Genomic DNA, 22,200 nt, shown 5'->3' on the forward strand with positions numbered 1-22,200 from the left:
CACGTCAGCGCTCAGCAGACTGATCAATGTTCGCCAGTCAGCATCAACAGGTGTCTACATTCAACCAGTCCCACAGACGGCAGGGCCACTTCAAATGGGCACTACAGTTGTTGCACTGAATGCATAAATGCGGGAAATGCAGACACACTGACTTTAAAATAATGCACTTTTTTATAATGTGTATAGAAGTTCTGCAACAGCCAACGATTAGAATCACACCATCGTCAAATGCACTCTGTAGAGCATAAATAAAAGAATGCATAATCTAAGCTTCTGCACTTTAATGTGAATAGAATTTGCATGATTTCAACCAATCCCCTCACAAACTCTTTACTTGTCCTGCTTTGAAATAACATTATTACACATTTTTGTGCGGGGGCTTTCACAGACAATATGAAAGTAGTTTTTAATATTTATATCTAGAGGGACTTCACCTTTTAGCAAACGTGAGGAACCTAGGAAGTGTACTGCACTTGAATATTGAATACATTAATAAACGAAGGCCTTCCGAAAAGAGAATAGAGACGATAAATCTGGAAACCCTCAATTTATTTTTTGTGGCTTTAAAATATCTACAAATTATCAGTAAATGTTTTAACTTCATAAAGCTACCACGTCACAAGTCATTGGTGACACTTGGTGGGATCAGATCTAAAAAAAATTTCTTCAGTGAAATCCCTGGTTTTATTTCTAATGTTTCTCAGCACCCGAATGACAAACTCCAGCTTAAGAAGCGTGCACAGCTTATTGAGGCCATAAATAAAGACGGGCTGGGCTTCTTTTCTATCCACACTTTGCGTCAACGGCTCGCCAGACTGCGCGTCCCAGGACACTTCAGTAAGAAACACGGACAAAGCCAAAGTGCTGCATGAATACATATTTTCGGAGGGGTGAGCCAGGGTCCGTGTAGGTCACGAGGGGTGAAGCCAGTGAGGCAATGGCGGCCTCTGTCCGTGTGAATCGGAAAGACGACTGGGGGCTTATTACCGGCCTGGGGAGAAGTGTAACTTGTTGGGAGTGAGCGGCCAGAGCCCCTGCGACATCTCCAGCCGAGAACAGTCCGAGGCATTGTCTTACCTAATTATGGCGGATGGACTTCTTTTTGTTTCCCATTCGGCATGCCTGTCTGATTCTCTTTTTACCCGGCCGCTAGCTCCGACAATGCTGAAGTGTGCTAATTAGAAAAGAAATGGTCCTAGTAATTATGTCAACTCTTATTAACGGCGATGACAATGAGCAATATTATTTTTACGCAATGTTTTGTGTAGGGGACCCTGCTTCCAATGCTCATTAAAAAGAAAACATGCCCCGATAGCCGAGAAAGCACTCCCACGTCGGAGCTCCTTACATGTCCACAGCAGAGAGGTGCTGCACTCTGTGGAGTGGCAGAGGCATGAAGTTATTGCCCTAATTAAAAGTTGAACAGTCTCTAAAAACTTTTGCATCACTACAGTTGGCTCCTTTGGCTGCAAACGTAATCAATTCACAGGAGACTTAAATTCTTTTTTTTTTCTTTTTTTTTTTTAAAAGCAAAGATCTTTTCATTTTAATAGTTTATTTTATAATTTCACAAACTGAAAAAAAGGATCATGTTCAAAAGTATGAATAAATAGGGAACATTTAATCAAGGTAGATCTACAAGTCAGGGAGAAATCCAGAGAAAAGTAAAAACTTTCAAAAAAAAAAAAAAAAGATTATTTAGAGAACAGCAGTTGTACAGAGGAGTCTGATGAGAAGACATCAGCAATGTTGGTGAGCATTTTGCTCTGTTTAATCAGAATGCAGTCCTTGAACTTGACTGTGAAGGTCTGAACATGTTCATAGCGTACTGGTGAATGCAACGACTGCAATCACTGTGAAATCCAAAAATTGCGCTCAGCTGAAAAAGAAAAGATAAATCACTTCTTGGGCCTCTCCAAGATGTTTAGGAACTTTCCCCTGGTCATTTCTCTGGCTGGAAAACAAGAAAACACATATTTTAGATAAACTACAGCACAGTGTCAGAGACCTTTCAACAGTCTCCTTAGTAAGTTGTTAAAATCAGAAACAAATCAGTCTTGTGCAACACTTGGTTACAGCTCTAACAACTTCAGAAAAGCTTGTTAGTAATGCAAAGCATGTATTTAATATCTCCAGTGTCACATCGGGAGGCAATTTATACAAACATCTGTTCATTCAGGACATGAAAATCAACATAAAATTGAGACGTAACTACCAAAGAGTCTTGTGATTACAAAATTGTTGCCTCACTGTAGTGAGATACAGGTACTTAGACCTATGCATGTATAAAAGTATTAATGTGTATGTGATTTAAGAAGCAAAAATGATTACAGGTTATGAACAGTGACAGACACTAACAGAAACATAATACTCATTCAAGTATTAAGATGAATAATTGAGTGAGTGAAGGCTTCATTGTTAGGGTTGTGCAATGAACTTAGTAGTTGCCAGCCTAGAGGTCCCATTGATAAATGTAAGGGGCTGTGACAGGTCATCCTCCCCAAGAAATATTACATTATTCAGACAAGAAACAAAGATTCACAGTGCTTTGCCTCAACAGCACACTGTCCTAAAAAACTATGAGTTGCTAGTTTAGTTAAAACTCTGGATACAACTGTTCTTAAATCTGTTGGTTTTCTTCCCTTTTTTTTTATAATTTAACTCTGTGGAAGCTGATGCTTCAGATGGAATTTAAACATAATACACGGTGAGTGCAGCAGCCTCACTTGCTATTAAAATGTTCCGTTATTAAGGGGCGGCCAATCAGAAAAAAAAGGAGAATTGAGGAAAGAAGAGAAGAGCCCAGTAAGGAGGATTATTTTCAACTCTGAAAATAGAATAAAATGTGAGAATTAAAAAAATAGAGCTGGAAAAGAGCATAATAGATCCTTCTATATTGTATCTACAGGAGATGAGTCTTCATACCTTTTAGATTTTCCATTATAACAGAGTGTGAGCTATTTAATTTGAAATGTGTATAATGAACAGCAATTTTATCACATCCACACACTAATAAAAGACCAACCCTACCAACACACCAATATTGTCGCTCACCAGATAAAGAAATGTATTCAAGTGGGATTCAGTGAACAAGGTTTTGCCAGCATCTTGGCACCGAGTCTTGAAACATAATCGTCCCTGCTGAAGATCCTTTATTAAAATGGCTTTCTCTGGGAGACCAATCATTGCTGACGCTTTTCTATCAAAGACAAACCCGAGTGTGAATATAGAGACTACAGACAGTTTCCTGCAGCATCATCATAAACCCCACAGAGGCACCTTCTAGGTACAGTAATTACTCTACTCGAGATAAGAAGAGGATCAGCCTCTCTGCTTCAACTACAGATTTTAAAAAGCACAAAGCTTGGATCGCCTTCTTTACTGTTACAAATGTTGTACATCAGACAAATAAATGATGACACAGCAGCAGACAGAACTTATTTTAAATGGGCTTTAAGCACAAAGTCGCTCACCTTCATAACGCCTGTTTGGTGTCTGCGTGTGCTGGTGCAGAGGGGCCCCGCCTCCTCTGCCCAATGTGGCTAATGAAAAAGCCAGGGCAGTTAGTAATTTAGATGAGTTGCCCAGGGTGGAATGATAATGGTGCATCTGGGCGTGGGGGCCATGTCACCTTGAGGTGTCCATCATTAGGTTGAAGATGATGCTAACTGGAATGGGATGGGTTCATTTTCCAATTTTCCATCTCTTCAAATCACCCTAAACGGAGTCATCAACGGACCTCTGGCCACGCATAGGATTCTTTAGATTGAAGTGAAGCCATCAAAATTAGGCAAGGGAAAGCAATTACACTGGGATGACCCTTAAACTGGCAGAAAGATGGTGTCACTATTATTTGAAGCAGCATCAGAAGGAACGGTAAAAGGGCAGCAGTTAATATTTGGATTTTTAACATGAAATGCTTCTCTCCTTCTTATTATCAATTTCTCCAACCCGTGACGAGCTCAACCTGTAAAACAGATCAAAGATAGCAGTGCCTCTCCTGAGATTACGCGCCCTGCTGAATGTCTCATTAATTACGGTTCACTTCAGCCTCCCCTTTCTGAGATAGAAACTCAAATATCTAATATCATAACATTAAAGACATTAAATTAAAGTTATGAAATAGTAATGTGGGATTTATTTTCATAAAACGAGAAGCGCTGGCAGCGTGCGGGGCTCTGTGTGTTAGTGATAAAGCTTTAAAAAAATGCAAAGCGAGAACAAACTGTAACTAAATATACTGTTACTGTCTGCAGCCATACCACAGGCTCTGTCCAGCTGAAACTGAAAGTACCTTAACCCTAAATGATAACAAAAGCCAGTATGATGTTTGAAAAAGGTTAACAAAATCTGAGAATATCCACAAAAAACTGTCTGTATTTTTTCTCTTTTTATTTCTCTGTCGTTTTTTCTGTCTTATTTTTGGTTCAAAACAGCTTAACACTCCTCATATGTTTTAACAATGCAGTAGCCCAAGCAGCATGAGTTTCATAAAAATCCTCTATTAAAACAAGTTCTAAAAGTATGTTTGAGACTTTAGTTAAAGCTTTTTGCATCTGCAGTATAATGCAAGAGAGCTACTACTATTATTGCTATTATTTTAAAGGATTTGGCTCTTTTGCATGAGCAATGTTACTCTGCAATTCCACTGAAAATTTACAGCACTGTTACAGCTGCAGTCTCCAGCATGCTTCTGTAATATACTCATGTACAGAATTTTTATAAATGCTCAGAGATATGACAGCTACAATGTACAGAAAAAAACAGCAACGTAGTAGAGTCTATGGCCTTAAATGTGGTGCAGCATTCTGCTGTTTATGCAACAGGGATAATAAGAATTATGCCTATTTGTGGAGTGATAATATATCCAAGTAAAGTACGAAATCTCTCAGTCACACAGTTCAATTCAATTTTATTTTTTTAGCGTCAACATACAACAAGAGTGACCTGAAACGACTTTATATTGTTTGGTAATGACATTACAATATTAGAGAGTAAACTCCAACAATCAGATATAAGCGAGCACTTGGTGACAGTGAGAAGGAAGAACTCCCTTTTAACAGGAAGAGACCTCCATCAGAACAAGGTTCAGGACAGAGCAGCCACATGCCATGACTGGTTGGGGGTTGAGGGGAAAGACAAGACAAAAACTATTGCAAGGGAAGATATATGTTAACAGCTGTCTGCAGTGGTTATCTAGTTAGTGCACTATATTACACTTTTTATTGCAGGACTGAGTAGACATAAGGAAAATTTTGAAGACAGCCTTTGTCTTCTCCCATTCAGACTGCATTTGCACTTCATTGTTTTCTACTTCATATCCATGTTCTCTTTTCCCTGTAACTCATTTTGGATTTGAGCCCAGCATCCATGTTTACAAAGTATAGACGGACCAAAGTGGTACCCCCCCCCCCCCCCCCCCCCCCCCCCCCCAAAATAACAATCACACAAAAATTGCCATATACTGCAAACACACTCAGACGAAATTATGTATCTCAGATAAAATGTAACAATAAGTGGTTGATCTTAATTACAATGTTTATTTTTCTGGATCTGTCTTTTCGAGATTTTCTATGACTGATCAAAAGAGACTCCAATAGCTGTTCATTTTTGGAAAATAAACAAAAGAGCATCACTACAGAAAACCTGACAAGCGCACACTCACTCAAAAGCTTGCTGACCAACGCACACAAACACATACACACAGGCTTTGTCATACACCCGAAGAGATCAGATCAATACTGATTAGGGAGACTTAGAGATTTGTTTAGTTGATTAGAAAGGTCAATCACTAATTTTGCACTAAGTTAATCAGCATCTTGTTACGACTACCATCCATACTAAATGGCACCTTATGGATTCTGCAGGCCATCGCCTTGTCCTGTTGATTTGTTACCATCTAATTATCATTTAGCCCTAATGGCCACAGATTCCATCATCATATGTTATGGTAGGTTATCAAACACAGCCACAACATACAGTATATGTCAATTGTACCTAAATTAAACATTCCCCTTGGCTTGATTTGCAAATTTAAAAAAAATAAGAAATTGTACCTCATCAGCCCCATACCCTCTGGATGTGGATTTTGGTTCTGATTTGGTACACTGAAACAATGGAGATTAACCTATATCTGCAAGCGGCTAAGTATGCCAGGAAATATGCCCTCTGAAGCATCAGAGCCTGCACTGTTGCAACCCAAATGTTGCTGCAATTTTCTGCTCCACACTGGTAAATCATCCTCACTTGCCAAATCCCATGTGGATGAAATGAAAATGCAGAGGAAACGCAGTGGTGTAACATCTCACTTTCCTCTCATTTACAACAAGTGATCTGCGTGCCATTGTAACAGCCCCCCTCCTACCAATCCCCTGTGTATAAAATGAGAGTAATCATCACTTTGCCCAACCCAAATTCCCCCCCCCCCCCCACTATCCAAATGGCATGCTCCCAGTGAGCTCCCGGATGCCTGTTAGAAGCCAGGACCGATGACCACCTGGGTTAACTGAAGTCGCAGACCCCAAGTCTGACGGACCCGATTCACTTTCATTAAGCGTTAAGAGGACTTATCTGACCCTCAATGACCATCGCCGAGAGGTGCTCAGCTATTACGGGGTGTAAGCTTTATTTAATGGATTTAACATCCACTTTCACTGCCCTTGTCCCCAGGGATGAGGGAGACACAGAGGAAATGACACACACAAACACTCAAGCATGGAAGGACTTGGAGGCACACATATTCATCCAACGCACCCGCTGAACACCCCCGCCTTGCTACACATACACCTGACGCTCATGTTTGTGTTCAAAATTCAATTACCCACTTATTGATACTTCACAGGGATATTTAAGATGCAGACACGAGCTGTGATTTCCCAGGGGAGCCACTGGTTCCTCTTTATGTCCCAACCGAGAGAGGCCCACCCCTCCTCCTCCTCCTCCTCCACCTCCAATGCATTTTCGCCTGGCTGACACACACACACACATCCACACACCAAAACAAACACATCTGCACCTCCCAACCCCTGCCCCAGCCTATGCCTGTTCAAGAGGTGTCCTTATTAATAGGCAATCAGTCAAAAATCATTCATTAAAAAGCCTAAAAGGTTTTACACCCGCACTATGATTAGCTGGGAAAGAAAATCCAATGAATTCCTAATGCCTTTATGGAAATGAGGTGTCATTTCCGATCTGCTCAGGGAGGCAGCAGGCAGGCAGGCAGGCAGGACTGAGGAGCAGTGAGTATGTGTGTTTGTGTGTTAGCTCTGCCTCTCTCACACAGCCCCAACACTGATTCTTGTATAAGATATGACGAAGCTCTGTCAGATACAGCTGCAACATGCTTACCATGGAAGGAGATGCTCATGTCAGCCTTTTGCAATATGTCTGTTGAACTACTTAAGAGTTTTCAAGATGACGAATGATGACGTGTATAATTATTAGTGCTAGTTACGAAATAACACCCATCCATATTTTAGCAATGCCTGTGCGGGAGCCAATTTCAGAAAGCTAATAATAGAAAGCCTACGGGTACTAAGTGTTTAAGATGATTAAGAAGGTAAGAATTGAACCATCCTAGATGCTTATTTTACTTTCAGCACACATGAGGTGCCACTGTGAATGAGATGCACCACAACGCTGCCATTCATTGTAACTATGAGAGCAAAGAAAAGCAGGGGACAGGTAAAAAGGCTAGCACAGGGAACTAGCAGAGGTTAGGAGGAGGAGGAAGAGTGGTAGCGGTGGTGGGGAGGTATCCTCTGTTCCTCATTCAGCTGTTGTCAGCTGAGGTACTTCATAACCACCCGCCCTGCGGTCAGCCCGCCCTGATGGATTGATGGAGGCACATTAGCACTAGTGGGGCCCAGTGAATGCAATCATATTCAGCAGCGGCATGCTTCTAATAGGCCGGAGATTGATCCTAAGGGTGTGGAGGAGGTGGTGGTGGATGAAGCCCCATTAGGAGCTGTCAAAGCAGGGTGACCTTCAGTCTCACCTTCACACAAGAAGATGCAACAGGGTTGGCCGGGGTATGTGCTAGGTGGCATCATGGCAGGACAGAGGTAACGCAGGGTGCAACAGAAGCCATGACATATGATTGCACACCCAGAAGGCAACGAGTCGTGTCGTTTTTCTTTTTTGGAATTGAATTATAAGTGATATTTTTCCTTACAATTTTTATAGCAATGTGGAGATGACAAAATTATTTTGATTAGTTCTAACGCCTGACAAAATTTTGAAGGAGGAAAATATAGTTAGGGTTAGGGTTAACTTTAAAACTTTAAAAGGGTGCATGTTCTGAATATATTATAGTAACCACTGCTGAGAAACATCTGATGTCACTGTTATAAGTTCATAAAAACACTCAACAACCACAACAACAACAAATTTTCTGTTGTTCTGTGTAATATGAATCTTCAATAACAACAACTAATGACACATTCTAGGGAAGACATGTTAAATGGCAGTCAGTTGAGGCCACAAGTGTGAGAGTGCAAAATCCCACCAGCTCCAGCAGCCGTGTTACCAGTCGTCTCAGTAGCTGAGGCCCTTCAGTGCATCCCAAAGGAACACTCAGCTTTCAATTACCTCCAATAACAGCACTTATCAGAGTCCTCAGCTTTCCCTAGAGACCACAGGCTTGATGCCCACGCTCAGTGGCCCACGACAGGGGTATTCATCATGGGGCGGAGTAACAGATGGGGCCTGAGGAATAGGCACGCGCCAAACCCTCTGGGACTAACTGGGCCAGCATCACACAGCCCTTTTTTTGGGTTGCTTGTGGGAGGAGGGTGTGTCCTTATCCCCCTCATATCCATGTTACATACATATGTACAAATATTAGACAAAGCAAAAACCTACACTAATTCTGCTTAAGCGCATTCTAGGAAAAGGGAAATTTCTGGTTCAAATCTCCTTTCTCACTGCAGTAGGGTGGGTGGGTTTTCACTACTTGATTGTGCTCTGCCATTAACCAGGTCCAACTTTAATGGTCCACATGTTGAGGGGGGGAGGGCAGTAAATCCTGTCCTCTGCCCTCGCTCTGCCATGCCTCTGCGGAGTATGTTTACGGGTACTGAAGAGTGCACAAACATGATGAAAAAGTAGCTGAGATTTACAAGGCCTCCCCTGACAGCCCGGAAAAGGAGAAAATTAAACCAGAGAGCATTAAACAGGCACCGATTACAGGGCTGCTCTGACACCAATAATAACCGTCATTGTGTCCCGTCATCCCGGGGTACATGACATGATTGCAAAGCCTGCAGTCCTGCACCTATGACAGCTAACATCTTTATACCAGCCAGATTACATGCTTCTCCTGGTTTAGGCAAAGGCTGGGAGATCAGACATTTTTCAACTAAATAGATTTTAAAGTTATGGCTTATGCAACTAAAGCACAGGCACCCTGTTAATATTTATGTACCGACAGACATTTGTAGATCACAGCATTGTAGCAAATCTTTGCCATTAAAATCACTCAACCATCTAAAAATCTCACATTGTTAGATAGTTGAACATGTGCTGCTTTCAAATTTTCATCAAAGCCTATCCATATTATTTTTTGCATTATTTGGCTCAGATTGTCTTTATTGACTTTTACAAAGTACTGCACTTCTAATGTAATTGAGCTAAAATCTGACCATTTTGCCCTTAGGTGGTAATTTAATTGAGTTAGCAAACTTTCCATATATATTTGTAAACATAAAAAATGCTAAGGTTGTATTCCCATGACGGGGGTATATCACAGTTTTCCACCACTTGCATGCTTCTAAACTGGAAAAATTAAAACTGATTTTTCTCTTCGGGAAATATGAGCACTTAGCTACATCTCTCTAATCCACACTCCACAAGGATTATGACAATGGTGGCACTGGGGGAATGGATTAAAAATAGATTTTGCATCCATCAAATGCTTAGGCATTTGTTTCCTCTGGGCATACTTTTCTTTCTTACCATTCAAGTTTACCAATATTACCCTAAATACGGTATTTAAGATGTTGAGGTCAATATGCTTGAAGTTAGACACAAGCTTTGGGAGTTGAAGTTACATTTTCATTTTTTTTCTGTCTTTGGACAAAAGCATACAGGCCCACGTGAACTTAAATCTATTAGGATTTCTCAGTGTTATGATTCTTAAAGATGCTGGGAAGTTACTTCTTCCAGACAGAGAAATAAAACCCAAGAGAGGCCAATGAGCACCATCTAGTGGTAACATGTGACCACATCCTTTTCGCACTCTCAGTGATTTTAAAGGTATAAAGGCTGGATTATCTGTACACTGGCATGTGTGTGCTGTTTGTGTACTTACACTCCTCTAAGCCCAGTTGGTACGCTAGATTCTGAAGTCCTTTGACCTTCTCCATCAGGTTGGCTGTGGTCAGGCTACCCAGCTCTACAGAAGGATAATAAGACCCATAATAAAAGCGCTAACCTAACTTCAGCAAAATGTTAACCCATTTGACAGGATTATATAGTAAGTCTGCCTCTGTCCACCAGTCTTTCTGTTTAACACCAACTGTAACAAGTAAATTGAAAAATCTGTCTGAAAAAAAACCCCATCATTTTGGCTATTTGGACCAACCTTTCAACATTTCAATATCCTCACTCTCCAGATCTGACATCCATTTTGGGGGTGAATTGCAGATGGGCTGTGATAAAGAGTTACAGATCACGCATCATGAAGTGTGACAAGCCTATTTATGTTTCTAATGTGTAACTCAAACTCAGCCATATTAAATCTAACTCACATTTTTATAAGATGCAGCGAATTCTGCGACTCCAGGCACTGTATGAAAGATCAGAGAATAATAAAGTTTATGCATGATAAAAGCTACGGTAACCAGTCACATAGGAGCAGGAGATAAACTTACACTGCTCTGGCCACAAGTCTGGTGATGCTCTATCCAACTTCTCAAAACTCAGCAATGATGACTCAAAATCATCACCTATCAAGACAAAGAAAACAAATTAGAGCCAGTAGATTTATGTTCCTACTGTAACCACGAGGCATGAACTATGGGCAACGAATGCAAGAATGACATTGTGGATGCCAGTGGCAAAATGATGTTTCAGCGTTTCCTTAGAGCTGCTATTCCTCTGCATCAGAAGGAGCCACCTCAGGCATCTGACGAGCTAGGCACTAAGTAGATGGATGGATTTTTACAGAATAAAAACATCTTTATAAAAAATAAATAAACAAATCCCTGGGTATCTTTCACCCAGTGACAGTTGTGATAGGGTCCATTCTCCCTGCAACACTGAATAATCCTGAATAAGTGGTTAAGCCGAATGATTTTTTTTTTTTAGATATACTTGTTAAACTGTAGCCAGCAGGGTTTAAGTGTCTCTGTTATGAGGAGGGAATTTTGTCAGCATGTTTCAGGTTCACTTGTTCAGAGAAACATGAGTCTCCTAAAATCAATACACAGCTGTGTTTAATGATCACCTTTATCATATAATAAAAAAAAATAATTCTATTTTGATTACAGAGTAACGATATTCCCATCTATATCAAATTCTATGGTACTCACAGTCACTAAACCTTATTTTGGACTGATAAGGCACAAAGTGCTCCATTAAAAAATAACAGATAAGGATCTATGTTTAGCAAGAATGGTGTTTCATCCATCCAGTGAAATTACAGGGATGTAATAGCTTTAAGAATTAACATAGAATTAAGTTGCCTATGTATACTTACAGCATGTCACAATTATATAAAAAGTGGAAAATGCTAGACTGTTTACCAGCTTTCCAGCACTGTATTTCACAAACACTGATTGACTGTGCACCATTATCTGCTCAGCAGTAACATGACCTGTACACAGTAGTGACAATACAGGCAGAAAATGGGGTCAGAGCCAGTCTGTTGGGCAAATCGTGTGATAACACCTTATTTTAACAGCCCCGGACATCTTCCATGTTTAATGCCATGTGCAGTACAGTGCAAAAGTCTTGAGCCACCCATCAGTTCTTTACATTTTCCTTCCACTGAGCCAGACTTTGACCAGTCTTGACCAGTAGTTCTCCAGATTTAGTGAAGATATTTCAAAGTTTTTCTTTGGCCATTTGTTACTTTTCCCCTTATTTTCCACCTAATCATCACCACCTGACCATTTTCAGAAGATTGTTTGTCAAGCCACTTAACACTGATTTATGAATTCATTCAAGCATACAAAAGCACTTAACTCAAGAGGTGCTAGGCACTTTGTTACTAGCAGCCAACTGCAAAACATAATTTTCTCTAATTTCTTCAGTTGAATCTACAAAGAAATGACAAATATAACACGGACTGACAATATAAAATAGCATTTCGCACATCAAGGAACCCAAAGAGCTATTACCCCCAAACCTGGCATATTTACAGAATGCAATGTGCATTTGAGGAAAAGGGGAGAAAAGGCTGACGTATGTCAAATTACACAAAGACTAGATTGGATGGATTGCAATGTTAAATTTTGGGTTAAATTACTCTCAATTTGTATGGATGAAATTATGAGAGAGGTACAACAGTGAGTGTCTACAGTCATCTGTAAAACACACGGTGCTTTACTGTTAAACATACAAAATGATCAATTTCAAGTACACAGCTCCCAGTAATAAAAATAACGAGATGTACAACACAGAAAAAAAACGTTGGAAAAAAGAAGAAGAAAGCAATACAACCGAAACAAAAACACTATAGTTGTTATGAAACTGGTCTAAGGAGGGATGATTTAACCTGTTAGTAGTACAGCAGTAACTAACAGCTAATATTTTAGCTAGCAGCATGCACAGCTTCAGCTCTGTGAGTCAAGACTACACTACAGAATTCAAGCTTGCTACCCGCTCTTCTTCCCCATTTACTGGACCGAACACCGGGGCTAGTGAGAGCTTTAGCCAACGGAAAAACATGTCCAAACAGCAAAAATACGGCACTAACATGCGTATTCTGTCGTCTGTGGGTCTTCAACTAAAACAAGATTATAGTTCTTAACGGTTTAATGTGCTTAAAGATCTCAATTTTACATTTTATACACAGCGTCGTAGGGTAAAGAATTAGAATTTACCTCCATTTGGAGACGCCATCTTCACAACAATCACGTGATAAACGACAGCCAATGGCAGCGGCAGCAGCAGCTCTGCCCGTTGACGAGTGTATGTGGTGTACTCAATGACTGTGTACTTCAGAAACACGCCACCAGTCGGCCCGCCGGTTTAGTTCAAGTCAGAAAAAAAAATACAACGAACATTAAGTAACTGACGGTTATATTTTGGTCGGGGTGACTTTGGTTCCTACATTTAAACTAACAATATAACTTTGGGAGCACAGGGATATGTTTATACACCTGCAACCAAAGCAATGTATTATATGTAATTATTTTCAAGGGGGACCTACATCAAGCTGTTGCAGTGTTACTTTTTATGTTTTTACATGGATATTACTGGAATGATCTTTTGCACTCTATGACTTTTATCAGATTTCTAAACATTTCTGAGCTTTTGGGGATATCTCAAGTAGTCAATCATATTTTAATTATCAACACTGAAAATACCATTTTAATGTCTAGTAATGACATGCTTCATGTTATTGTACAGAACATAAAAACAATTTAAAGGTTTCCTTCAACTTCAAAAATGTAGAGAACTTTACATGTATAGATACAGAATGCAGGATCACTGTTTATTGATCACATTAAAATGTAAACAGAGTCGGTAATAGTCTTACATAGTATAAAAATAGTGTGTAACACACAGCACTAATGGCTAAATACAGTACCAAAATACTAAGTAATGAGTAAAATCAGAAAATCCCTAATCAAAATACAGTCCAATAGTTTCTAACTATGTACAAAATTTAAAAACGAAAATCAGGGAGATGTAGCATTTAAACCTTTAAAACTTACTTTTTAAAAACTTTTTCCTTTCAGGCACTTTAGCTTATTGTTTTGAATTACAGTACACATTAAATCTAGGAACAGAAGTTGTGATGTTAGTTAAGGCATCTCAGAGATCAAGTTAAGATTCCCACTTACACCACAATCTGGCTTTCACATTGCATTGAGTTAGGTCTGCCTTATCAAGCATTCTTCATGCATGATAGACAATGTCAGGTGCAAATGCTGTGACACAAATACTAAGACACGTAGAAATTCAGTCAGTACCTTTAAGAATCACTTCTATGTGCAAACACTCTACTCTGTCAGTTTTAAGTCCCTTATATTCAGAACAGTTGGTGCAAGTCACATCATTAGTGTCATCTTCCTGCAAAGCAGACTAGAACTCCCAGGAGTCCATCCACTTCAGACCAGCCATGGCGCTGCCCGGTTCATGTGCTAGTGGACCCGTCATCCCATAGGACAGTGGATGAAACAGGTAGAAACTGACAGACAGTGAATGGATAACAGTCAGTTACACAAAGTAGATGAAATACTTTCATTCATGTGCTAAAATGGGCTATGAGATCTAAAGTCACAACAGCAAGTAGTTCATGTAAGACCGTCAGTGTAATTATTATTTTAATATTTAGTAAGAATTAGCAGAGAAGCTTCTTTCTGACAGCCAGATGAGAAGGTTGTAATCCTATTAGAATATCTGTATGATAGTCCATCCAAACTTGAAAACTGTATTACATCTACATGATATACATGACAATATATAGCATATTAAGAACCACCTGCTTCCTTTAACTTAAATGATTTATCAATCATGATGGACTGTAGGTATTAATCTTGTCATTAACTCTCAACAAAAAAATAACAATCCTTTAATAATTCATAATCTTTTCATCCACAGCAAAAAGAGTCTGCTACAAGAACTTCATGGCTAATTAAACCATTAGGAGCATCAATCAGAGTAAGTATACAACAATGGATGGACTATCATAAGGAACTACATTTTATGTAGCAGATATCTCACAGTAATGATAGGCTGTTTGTAACCGTGTTAAGAACAAGCTGATTCTTCATAGTACTCAGCTCACCTGTAAAGAATACTAAACAGAAGCAGCAGCTGCCCAGTTTGCTGGAACCAATAAGAATAAGGTGGGTGGAGTAGAAGGTCAGCACTTCTGAAAAGGATGTCTAACGTCAGTCCTGGACGAAAAAAATACAATTATTTAACCAAAATTGCAAAAACTGTCAGTCAAGTATGCAAAACTGAGATAACTGTGTCCCAAACACTGTCGACTCTAATGCAAGCCATTAAGTGAAGTAAGATGTAAGTGAAGTATTGGCTACACTTTCACCCACCAAACCTGCTGAAAAAAGGTTCTTATGTATGGCTTCTACTTCACTTCTGTACCTCTGCACTCCCCTCTACACGTTATAGTTGGAATACAGAAATTCAGCACAGTTTGGTACCTGTTAACATGCTGCTGAAGAGCATTGCAGGGAAGTAGTGGTGAAAATAGAGGATACGACCCATCGTAAAAAAAGGTGCATAATGCAGGAGCCAACCGAGCATCAGCAGTCCACCTCCTCTCACAAGCACAAGAGAATGCTCTGAAACACAGGACAATAATACTTTACTTAAAGTCACTATGCAAAAACATACTGTTAAGCCACCATTATTTACCATACCTATTCTTTGTTGGCCCAATGAAAAACCTCTTTTGGTGGCTATGGAAGCCACCGTCACCATGGTGAGATACAACCCCAAACTGACCAGATTTATCGACCACACCACCTGAAAACCATTTTCACCATGAGGACACTGATCTGCTGGTTAAATGAGATTGTAAGCATAAAAACTTAAAAACAAACTCACAGGGTTCCCCAGCAGGTAAACGCGGTACTCTGTCGCATTTACTCCTGAAAACCTCAAGCCCTTCACAGAAACAAATTACATTAAGTTAAAAGATAAAAGATATAAAAAAAAATATATATATATATATAACTAAAATAGATTTTATATAGAGTGTAATGCACCTGGTAGTTGATGGGCCAGTGCCAAGGTTTTGAATTCATCTCATTGTCTTTGGGTTTTAAGCCACTATTTCCCTAAAAGACAATATAATAAAAAGAAAAGATATGAAGATGCACTTTCTTTTAAGAGATGAGCTTATTTATTCTCTCATTCCTACTTACTCTAAACATAACAATATGGGACTCCAGTAAGATTTCCAGAAAATTGGGCTTCAGCACAGACAGACTAATGTTGGGTACTGTTAGAACACACAATACACAACATGTTAGCTGCTGTCTGACATCAAGAAGTGCAGACGCAAAATAGGAATACATTAAATGCATTAATCATACATTTTGGATTAATATGGTCCTCAATGTTCCACTGAGAGCTTGGGGTCTCCTTCAAGTAGGGACTACAGGTCACCTCTATTTGTTCCCAGCCCCTAAACAGAAACAACACTTGTAGTGTGTTTTGACCTGTTGTGTACAAAGTCATCTCACATTTAAAAGTATGCTAGTTTTACCACTTTGGAAGAGTTTTGCCAGAGGAGTAAAGCACACAGCCGGTAGCTCGATGTAGAAAGCGAACTTTGCTGCGCAGCACCTTTACTGGGTCACCCTTCCGACCTCCACACACCTCCACCTGCCACAGGTCATTGGCGTCCCCTGTGCCATTCTAAGAATAGACCAAAAATAATTTTAGTATTGGGGTACAGAACACCCATAAAACCCCAAAAGAGAATATGCAATAAATCTGTCAAGTCCAACTGAATCTGTATTTTTAGTGCAGATGTTATGTTAAAGCCTTCCTTACAATGCCATAACCTGTAACCTGGAAGTGCTTCTTGGTCAGAGGCGCCTCATGGAGGTGACTGTGAAGGTTACGAGTTGTCCTGAAAGAAACACACACACACACACAAAGAGATTTGGGATAGAACTGAGACTGAATCACTTTAAATAAAATTTTTCACATCACTCATAATACTTACTCTTTATGCTCCAGTCGAACGATATCACCATGGTGAACAAGATCAGGGTTGCCAGATTGAGCTTATTAAAAAAACAAAAACAAACAAACAATAGATATGAACAATAAAACAACAACTCTTTATCCTGGCTGGATTTTAACATTGTATTTGGCAACATTGTTAAATACATCAATGTCAGTTCCTCACAATTATTATCTTGTTGTCTGTGAACCACCCACAAGTTGTTGTAGTCCTTATGGAGGTAGGCTGTCACCTGTAAGCAAAGAAATCATAAGAAAACATTTAAAGTTAAAAAACAAAGAAACTACAAATATAAATATATAAAATATTTCAGTTTTCAACAAGTAGCCTGACCTGCTGCTGCCTTGCGCCAACTCCTTCTGGGTATAAGTGCCAATGAGAGTGCAAATAACCTCCAGCAATACGGAGGTTTTTTATTGTAACGGTAGAGCCAAATGCCAGATCTGCATGAGAAAAACAACAAATCATGAGGATCACGAGAAACACTGTATAATTACCATCGCAAGAAAATGTAAATTAATATATTAAATTAAACACATTTTTTTGTTTATGTCTCACATAACCACATAATGCACACAATCAAAATAAAACTTTTATACTGACATAATAATGTTTTTTGTGGGGGGGTGGAGGTGTTTATTATTTGTGTGTTTTTTCTCTTCTTTGTCCTTTTTTTTAAATAGCTAAGTGATTTAATAAAGTCCAATTATTTACCTGTTAAACAATTAATTTGCATTTAATAATATTTATATTATAGTAATCTTACAGAACAGTACAAAAGTCTTGAGTCGCCCCCTATTTCTTCATATTTTGCTTCGAAGGAGCAAGACTTTGTTGCAATGCTATTCTTTATTTTAAAAGTGCTCTTCTAAAAGTCTTTCTTTGGACATCGGCTGCTTTTTCACTCAATTTCAGTCCAGTCCTTGTCTCTGACCACAGCAATATTTTTTTTTTGTTAAGCCACTTAAGAATCAATTTTAAATTGTTTCTTTAGGCACACTGATAGTAGAACTCTGGTACAATAACATGCCATTTGTTTCCATTTGTTTAGCAAAGATAACACAGTTTGACAGACACAAAATTATTGCACGAAGGTGATTCCCAAAGTAAAAGTGGAAAACCTGGCATACATCGTGTGAAGTGTGCCTTAAAAATAATTGAGGAAACTGGACAAGTGGAGGACAAAAGAAGAAGTGCCAGGTCTAAAAACTAACTGTAGGAGATCAACAGTACCTAAAAGTCGTGTCCTTAAGAAATGCATTTAGTCAAAGCTGTTAGGTTTGCTTTTGCACTGATCTGAGAATGAGACCGATCTGTCTTCCAACTAATGTTGTAACCAGACCCACAGCCTTTCCCGAAACCAAACCAAACAGTTAGAGGAAAGCACAAAATGAAAACAGAACTTAGCAGCGAAACAGAACCCAAATTGCTGTCTCCAAGTCTACTGTGATTTATGCCACCGCAAATATCACAAACATAAATTTGTGTGATGCAATGTAGTATTGCAACGGCTTCGACTTTCTAATAAAGACTCAGACTGCGTTCTACAAACAAATGATCAAACAATTAGTAAATAATGATTAGTAATCAATATATCATTTGACATTTACGGTAAATAACTGTTAACAATTGCTGAATTAACGATAGATTTCCCATTTATCAGCAACAGTTGATGTCAAAGTGTTACATCATGGAAACAAGTAAAATAATTACATTTATTCAGAGTGCCTATTGAAATGTTTTGAAAAGTAACAAGTGGTCCTTGCACCAACCGCTTAAGGGATTAAACCCTTGATAGTGAAATCCTTATAAAACTTTCCCAGGACAGTAAAATGTAAGCAAACCTTTCAGCCCATCTGGCTATCATATTAGAGGAATGTCTACGTTTCTCTTTGACCTCTTTTTCCACTTTCTGAGTAGCGTTTAAGTAAACACAGCTGCAGTGACATTTGGTTTTATTTAGAGCTCTGTTTGCAACTCACACTCAGGCATAGATGCATTGTGTAGGTTGTTCCCAATTAGACGAGACTGAAAGGCCGAACTGAAGAAACCATCTCCTGGTCCACTGGCAAGAAAAAAACTTAGTGATTACTCACATAAGTCAACATATGCATATTTATTAAACACCCATTCTCACCTTTTGTTCAGCACAACAAAGTGGACAGCAAATATTGTAACATAGAGGATGAGGGGAAGCAGGATGAGTGCAAAAGCCCGAGCAAGGAAGTGCTTTGCAATGTCCACCTGGTGCCAGGAAACATGAGGAAAAGGGCGGTCAAACCTCCAATATTCACTGACGATATCGGCACCAGTAAGCTTAGAAATATCCTGCTGTTTACCAGCGAGAGACTCATATCTCCCAGAAGACTCCATAGGTCCCAGATTGTGTTCAGTCCCACCAGGACGATGACAAACAGACCCACAAACTTTACCCCCAAAGCCCCAGCAAGGTTTATACCAGTAAGTACCAGCCAAAACCACCAGGAGGCAGCGAAGGACCTGGAAAAAGCAGAGAGAAAAGAAAACATTCAGTAGGGAAGAAGGAAAGTAGTTAATATTATTAACAGGCCACAGTGAACCTTTCACTCTTGACAAACTGAGATTCTCTTGGTGTCCTACCTATATCTCTGCTGGTTGAATTTCACCATACTCAGCACTGCTGCCATGATGAAAAACATGAGTATAGGGTCTAACAGGATGTACTGGGAGATGGTGATGCAGCCAGTGTCTGTCAGAAAGGTGTTGAACACATTGATTTACCTCAACTCAACATACACAGTAATCAAAGGAGATATCAGCTGAAAAGGAAGACGATGGCCAGGATGGAAAATCATTTTTGAGTCATAGTGTAGTCATTTCTTCGCTGCTTACATACTGTTTGTATGTGTAAGAAATCCATAGCAACTTTCATCATAAGACAATTAAATGATGATTTACCAAATATGAGCAAGGTAGCAGCGATGACAGCAGCGGTGCAGGAGTTAGACAGCTCCAGCACTATAAGGTAGGCAAAGATGGGGAGGAAGGAGCCCAGCGCGGCGCAAAACTGCAGGAAAGGAGGTAGAACAAACAAATCAGCACCTTGAATTCATTTCTTAGGTATTTCTTACATTTGTCTATTAAAACTGTATCGCCAATTAGGAAATTCCATGTCGACTGCATACATGCTTCCAGTCTGACCATCTCTGAGACACTTCTTCATAAAGAAACCACCAATTTTGAGCTTTCTACTATTTTAAGTTTGCATATAAAATATACATATTTTGTGATGAAGTTAGGGGCATTATACATTTTCCTCAAACTAATTGTTTAAATATTTACATTTTTCTTTATAAGCACAGCTCCAGAGGGTATATTTCAATACCTGTGAAATTGACAGACTTTATGAAAAAGAGCATACATTTAGTATGGTGCTTAGCAATAGCTCACAGAAAGAATGTTGGGTTCAAATCCACCATCCTACTGGGACCTTTCTGGGTGGAGTTTGCATGTTTTCCAGGTACTTTGGCTTCCTCCCACAATCCAGAAAGATACAGTTTGTGGGGTTAGGTTAACTGGTGATTACGCAGAAAATGCACTTCAGAAAAGGCTTGAAAATGCCCCTGAGATCAGCACAAAAACTCTTTTTTTTTTTTTGTATTAACATGCAAACTAATTTAGCAGATTTAATGTTCAGAAGCATATCATAAACCAGGATTTTTTTTATCAGGGAAATCAGAGTGTCAGACTGGGAATTCTTATATTTGGTCAATTCATATTTTGACCCAAAAAGCAGTTTTCCAAGTGTGACAAGCAGCATACCCCTCTCATCCCCCAGTAGTTTTGGTTTTCATATTTATCTCCCGGCTTTATGAAAGGAAAGGTGCCATCATAGCCACTCATGTAACCAGCCAGTCCTATCAGCATCTGCAACAGAGTGTCAAAGGTCAACAGGTACGGGACTGAAGAGCCTTGCATGAAGACAGGCCAAAGACATACTCTGCCATCTCACCTTCCCAAGAGGAGGGTGGACATCAAAGAAGAAGGTCCTGTTGATGTAGTAGCTCCCCATTTTTCCAAAGTGAGTCTCATCCCAGCTGAAAGACCCAAATCACTCATCTTGTAAACAGGTGAAGACTCAGAGTAAGCATTGCTTCATGGAGTAAATGTCACTCACCACACATGAGGGGGCTCAGTTATCTTGTAGAGGCGTGTAGAAAAAGACAGCCCTGCCACCAGCATCAGCAGCACTTTGCTTGGAGACTCTATGCTTCCTCTAGCCAAAAACTGACCAGATGGTCCGTTTGAGGACTGTGTGTCACCTCCTGCTAAGTGTCCAGCAGTTTGACTGTTCTTGTCCTTGGACACAGGAGTGAATGTGGTCTGAAAGCTCTTTTCTGGTGTGGGGCATGTTTTCCTGTTCCGTAGTGCTAAGGTGTTCCACTTTGGAGTGCATTCTGCTTTTGCCATTAGGAAAATAACCCTGTTATACAAACAACTAGATCCCTTTCCCACCAGGTAAATCAGTATTTGGGTGATACTACCTAACCATATGATATGTGGTGATACCTAACTGCGCTGTCAGGGGGCGAGGAGCTAGACTCAGCACGGATATTAATAGGAAGAAACGTTTGAACAGCTAGCAACACTTCTCAAAGCTGTGTGTCAAAACAGGCGATACCGACAGTGAACGTCGCACCTAGTCTACTCAACAAATTACAACACATGATATCAGTTACACTGTCCCCAACTTAATGAGAAATGTCTTCAATAACCCCCCTCTCTAACTTTCTAGCTAAGTACGCCGCTGGTCCAATGGCGACATTTAGAATAATATTAGCTAGGAGCTAACAGTCTACAATTACAGCTTAATTAATCAGTGGGTTTACATTAGGAGCAACCCGACACCTTACGGGAGGTTGTAGCTCGAGTCAATGAAACACGTTTGAGACACGCTGGCTTCTAGGAGATGTATTCCTGTGTAATACATCCACGTATTTATATGGACGATGGACGATTAAAGAATAAACTAAATTTCCCAAAATCCTTCTGGGATGTCGTAGGGATACCTACCTACGGATCCCTGAAAGGGTCATGTTGGCATGTTAGGGATTTTTCTTTGAGATTTTTCTAAAATATTGTTTGTTAATATTGTTTAATATTGTGTTTGTACATTTCCGTTTTCCTTAATACACTCATGGTATAACATATCACCAGATCAGGGAGCCGCTTTTTAGATTGCGAATAAACGCATTTAAAATTTGGCCAATGTGGAAAGGCGTGAATAAGTAGGTGTAGTTCAGAAGTAAGCCCACTAGAGGGAAATA

General features: G+C 39.6%; 2 protein-coding genes across 2 annotated transcripts; both read right to left on the bottom strand.

The window, feature by feature from the left end:
- Nucleotides 1–1,592: 1,592 nt before the first annotated feature.
- lin52 (lin-52 DREAM MuvB core complex component) lies at nt 1,593–13,074 on the bottom strand. The gene is made up of 6 exons (XM_063498404.1): nt 13,047–13,074; nt 10,872–10,946; nt 10,749–10,786; nt 10,583–10,649; nt 10,310–10,393; nt 1,593–1,954 (listed from the first exon to the last, which is right to left on the bottom strand). Exons 1-6 carry the CDS (start codon nt 13,063–13,065, stop codon nt 1,899–1,901), a joined length of 339 nt encoding a protein of 112 aa, XP_063354474.1. The 5' UTR covers nt 13,066–13,074; the 3' UTR covers nt 1,593–1,898.
- Nucleotides 13,075–13,651: 577 nt separating this feature from the next.
- Nucleotides 13,652–21,878, bottom strand: pomt2 (protein-O-mannosyltransferase 2). Its single transcript, XM_063498071.1, has 21 exons — nt 21,051–21,878; nt 20,886–20,970; nt 20,696–20,800; nt 19,832–19,940; nt 19,514–19,622; nt 19,234–19,393; nt 19,032–19,138; nt 18,877–18,959; nt 17,228–17,337; nt 17,060–17,126; nt 16,874–16,934; nt 16,699–16,777; nt 16,409–16,560; nt 16,236–16,327; nt 16,065–16,141; nt 15,906–15,977; nt 15,745–15,804; nt 15,558–15,663; nt 15,339–15,479; nt 14,960–15,071; nt 13,652–14,359 (listed from the first exon to the last, which is right to left on the bottom strand). Exons 1-21 carry the CDS (start codon nt 21,341–21,343, stop codon nt 14,254–14,256), a joined length of 2,286 nt encoding a protein of 761 aa, XP_063354141.1. The 5' UTR covers nt 21,344–21,878; the 3' UTR covers nt 13,652–14,253.
- Nucleotides 21,879–22,200: the final 322 nt, after the last annotated feature.

This window comes from Pelmatolapia mariae, linkage group LG16_19, assembly GCF_036321145.2.
Source record: "Pelmatolapia mariae isolate MD_Pm_ZW linkage group LG16_19, Pm_UMD_F_2, whole genome shotgun sequence".
NCBI classification, from domain to species: Eukaryota; Metazoa; Chordata; class Actinopteri; order Cichliformes; family Cichlidae; genus Pelmatolapia; species Pelmatolapia mariae.